The 2,618-nt window shown below is 33.2% G+C and overlaps 1 protein-coding gene across 1 annotated transcript; it reads right to left on the bottom strand.

The window, feature by feature from the left end:
* Positions 1-15: 15 nt before the first annotated feature.
* LOC111084285 (PAS domain-containing serine/threonine-protein kinase-like) lies at positions 16-2,392 on the bottom strand (the record flags this gene model as incomplete). Its single annotated transcript, XM_022381040.1, has 4 exons — positions 2,093-2,392; positions 1,366-1,574; positions 491-655; positions 16-157 (listed from the first exon to the last, which is right to left on the bottom strand). Coding segments are annotated over exons 2-4 (433 nt in total), but the record flags the coding sequence as incomplete, so codon positions are not given.
* Between the last annotated feature and the right edge of the window lie 226 nt (positions 2,393-2,618).

The following is a 2,618-nucleotide window of genomic DNA, read 5'->3' as shown; positions in this document are numbered from 1 at the left end:
ATAACTTATCTTTACCATCAGAATCGAAGATCACAACAGCTGTTGTTCTTTCCACGGGTTCCATAACAACAAGGCAGCGGGGTTCGTCATCAACTATCAATCTTTGCATCCAAACTGATACTGGAATAATATCTCCATCAGAGTCAACTAAGTCCATCTAATGGTATCAGGAAGATAAATATGACAAATACTTCTTTGTGACTTAGTGTCGATTAGAAAATTACAAACTGAATTATGTTCTGCTATAATTATCTTAACATGTGACTATGCTGACGACTTCCACTACGCAAGATAAGATCATAATTATATAAGAGTAATTTTTAATTATCTTTTTGCAAAACGAGATACTTCATTGCAATTATAATTTAGTTTTTGTAGGCTTAAAAACTGACGATTGATATAGAAGGGTTTATAGTGTGTGTCAGTGTTTTCGCTAAGGCACTCTAATAATTAAATTATTGTAAATCTGCTTTCAGCTAAACCACATTACCACAACTCCTGACATCCACACCAGTTCTCCATCTGATTCTAACAAAGTCTCTGTAAGGGAATATTGACCTTTCTTTGTGGAAAAATATTGAGAAAGTTGTTGTCCAATCAGCTTTTCAGTGCTCTGACCCAGTAGTTGGCATGCCATTTTGTTAGCCACCAAAATCTAAAACAAGAACATTTACTGATCATTACTGCATTTATTGAGTTTATAAATAAATCAAACTGAACTTGTACACATAACATACTTACTTGATTAACAAAGGTGAAATGAGTAGACACTTCATGGTTCAAAGTGAAACATGTACAGAAAGTTCTGGAGGACTATTCTACTAAAGCAACTAAAGAAGAAAGGACAATGGCTTGAAAGACTTCTGTCTTTAGGTCAGCTTGCACTGGTTTTTGTAGGAGTTAACGTCATGCTTTCTATCAGTCTTCCAAGACTTTCATTACAAGTATCACTCTGAACTAGGCATTTGTTTGTTCATCATCTATAAAAGAGTATTTACTTGTTGTGGTAAACATTCCGATACTATGAAAAAATGTTGTGTGAAAATCAAAACATAACAAATATCACCTACAAGTATCGTATAACCTTCCTATAATTTACATTATTGGTTTATGTTTGAAGCTACAACAAAGCTATTGTAAGACATATTTCAATTTAAAAGTTTTCAAACATTGCATTACTCAGTTTTTAAGTTAAATCTACAGCAACTACAAAGTAGTGGTCAACAAGCATACATCTGCATCACAAAGTAATAACTGAGTTTTCTTTTTTTTTGGTTTCACCAGTTTTAAAACTTAATGTATCATACAATAAAACCCCTTTTAATCTTAGAGACCTGGTTGTCAGAAGGATTTAGTAAAACTCACTTCTGTTGTTTTAGCATTGACTGTCACTACTGCTTTGTTGGGATTATGGACAGTGTGTGTAAACACTGAACGACTCTGACCACCCCCTACAAAGTTGTGAAACACCCAACTTCCACTGAGAGACATGTTCTGATGGGAAACACTAGCTGAAGGGGCAAAACTACCTTTAGATCCTCCAGATGAAAAACTGAAGCTGCTCAACCCATTACCTAGGGAAATTAAACATTTAATTGGTGCTCAATTTAGGATTATCTCACACAAAACACTCTGAATATAACTTAACATAATATCAAACAAAAGAATGTATGTTTTTCTGAATATTACTGATATGTAAAAATTTATTCATCTTATAACAGTATTACCCATTGCATATTGAAAATTGTACATATATTTTAAATGTTGTTACATTTATCATGTTGCTGTATGTAAAAAGAAAACCCTTAGCTGTTGTAACTTTTTCCACACAATACTAAAAATATCTGTCCAAATTTCTGCTGTTATTACAATCAGACACTATAAACAGGCTACATCTTGGCTGGTTTTACAATCACATACACTGTTCACATTTAATATGGTGCCATACTTTCCATGTTTAAATAAAATGTATTTAAACTAGCAGTATATTTATGTTTCTATTTCTTCATGCCTACATAGTTATGAATATCAGATATTAATCGTCTACTGTGAGGTCAAACCTCTAATTTATTAACTACGATGGCTAACTAACCTTTAAAGCTGTTAATTCCTTTTTTTCTGGTATCAGTTGTCACAACAATAGGGCTACTTGTAGAAACACCATAGCAATCATTAGTTTTATAAGAGGAAGGAAATGACTGATTGGCTTCGTACGGCCGGCTATGTTTTTGTGGCGACAAACCAAGTTGAGCCGCACGTTCTCTTCGACCACTTCGTACTCTATCAAGCGGCGATGGATATGAAGGTGATCCAAACTGATTCCTTCCGACAGTATCAAGTGAGATCTTATGTCTTAGACTTTTCCACGGTAACAAGCCCTGATTTCAATTTACATATATTACAGATTATACAAGAGAAGTACAAAAATAAAGCTTTGAACTAAACAGTTCCTAAAAAATAAGTTATAGCATCTAAAGATGAAAATATTTAAATTGCTAAATAAGTAAGAAAAAGAGATGAAAAATAAATCAGAATATACTTTAATAGCACAGTGACGTCAATCTTTTCACAACGAGCAGGATCTTTTATTTTTACAAGTGTATGTGTGTCCATAAGAC

This window comes from Limulus polyphemus, unplaced genomic scaffold (assembly GCF_000517525.1).
Source record: "Limulus polyphemus unplaced genomic scaffold, Limulus_polyphemus-2.1.2 Scaffold15740, whole genome shotgun sequence".
Taxonomy (NCBI): Eukaryota; Metazoa; Arthropoda; class Merostomata; order Xiphosura; family Limulidae; genus Limulus; species Limulus polyphemus.
This window is presented reverse-complemented; position numbering and strand designations above follow the sequence as displayed.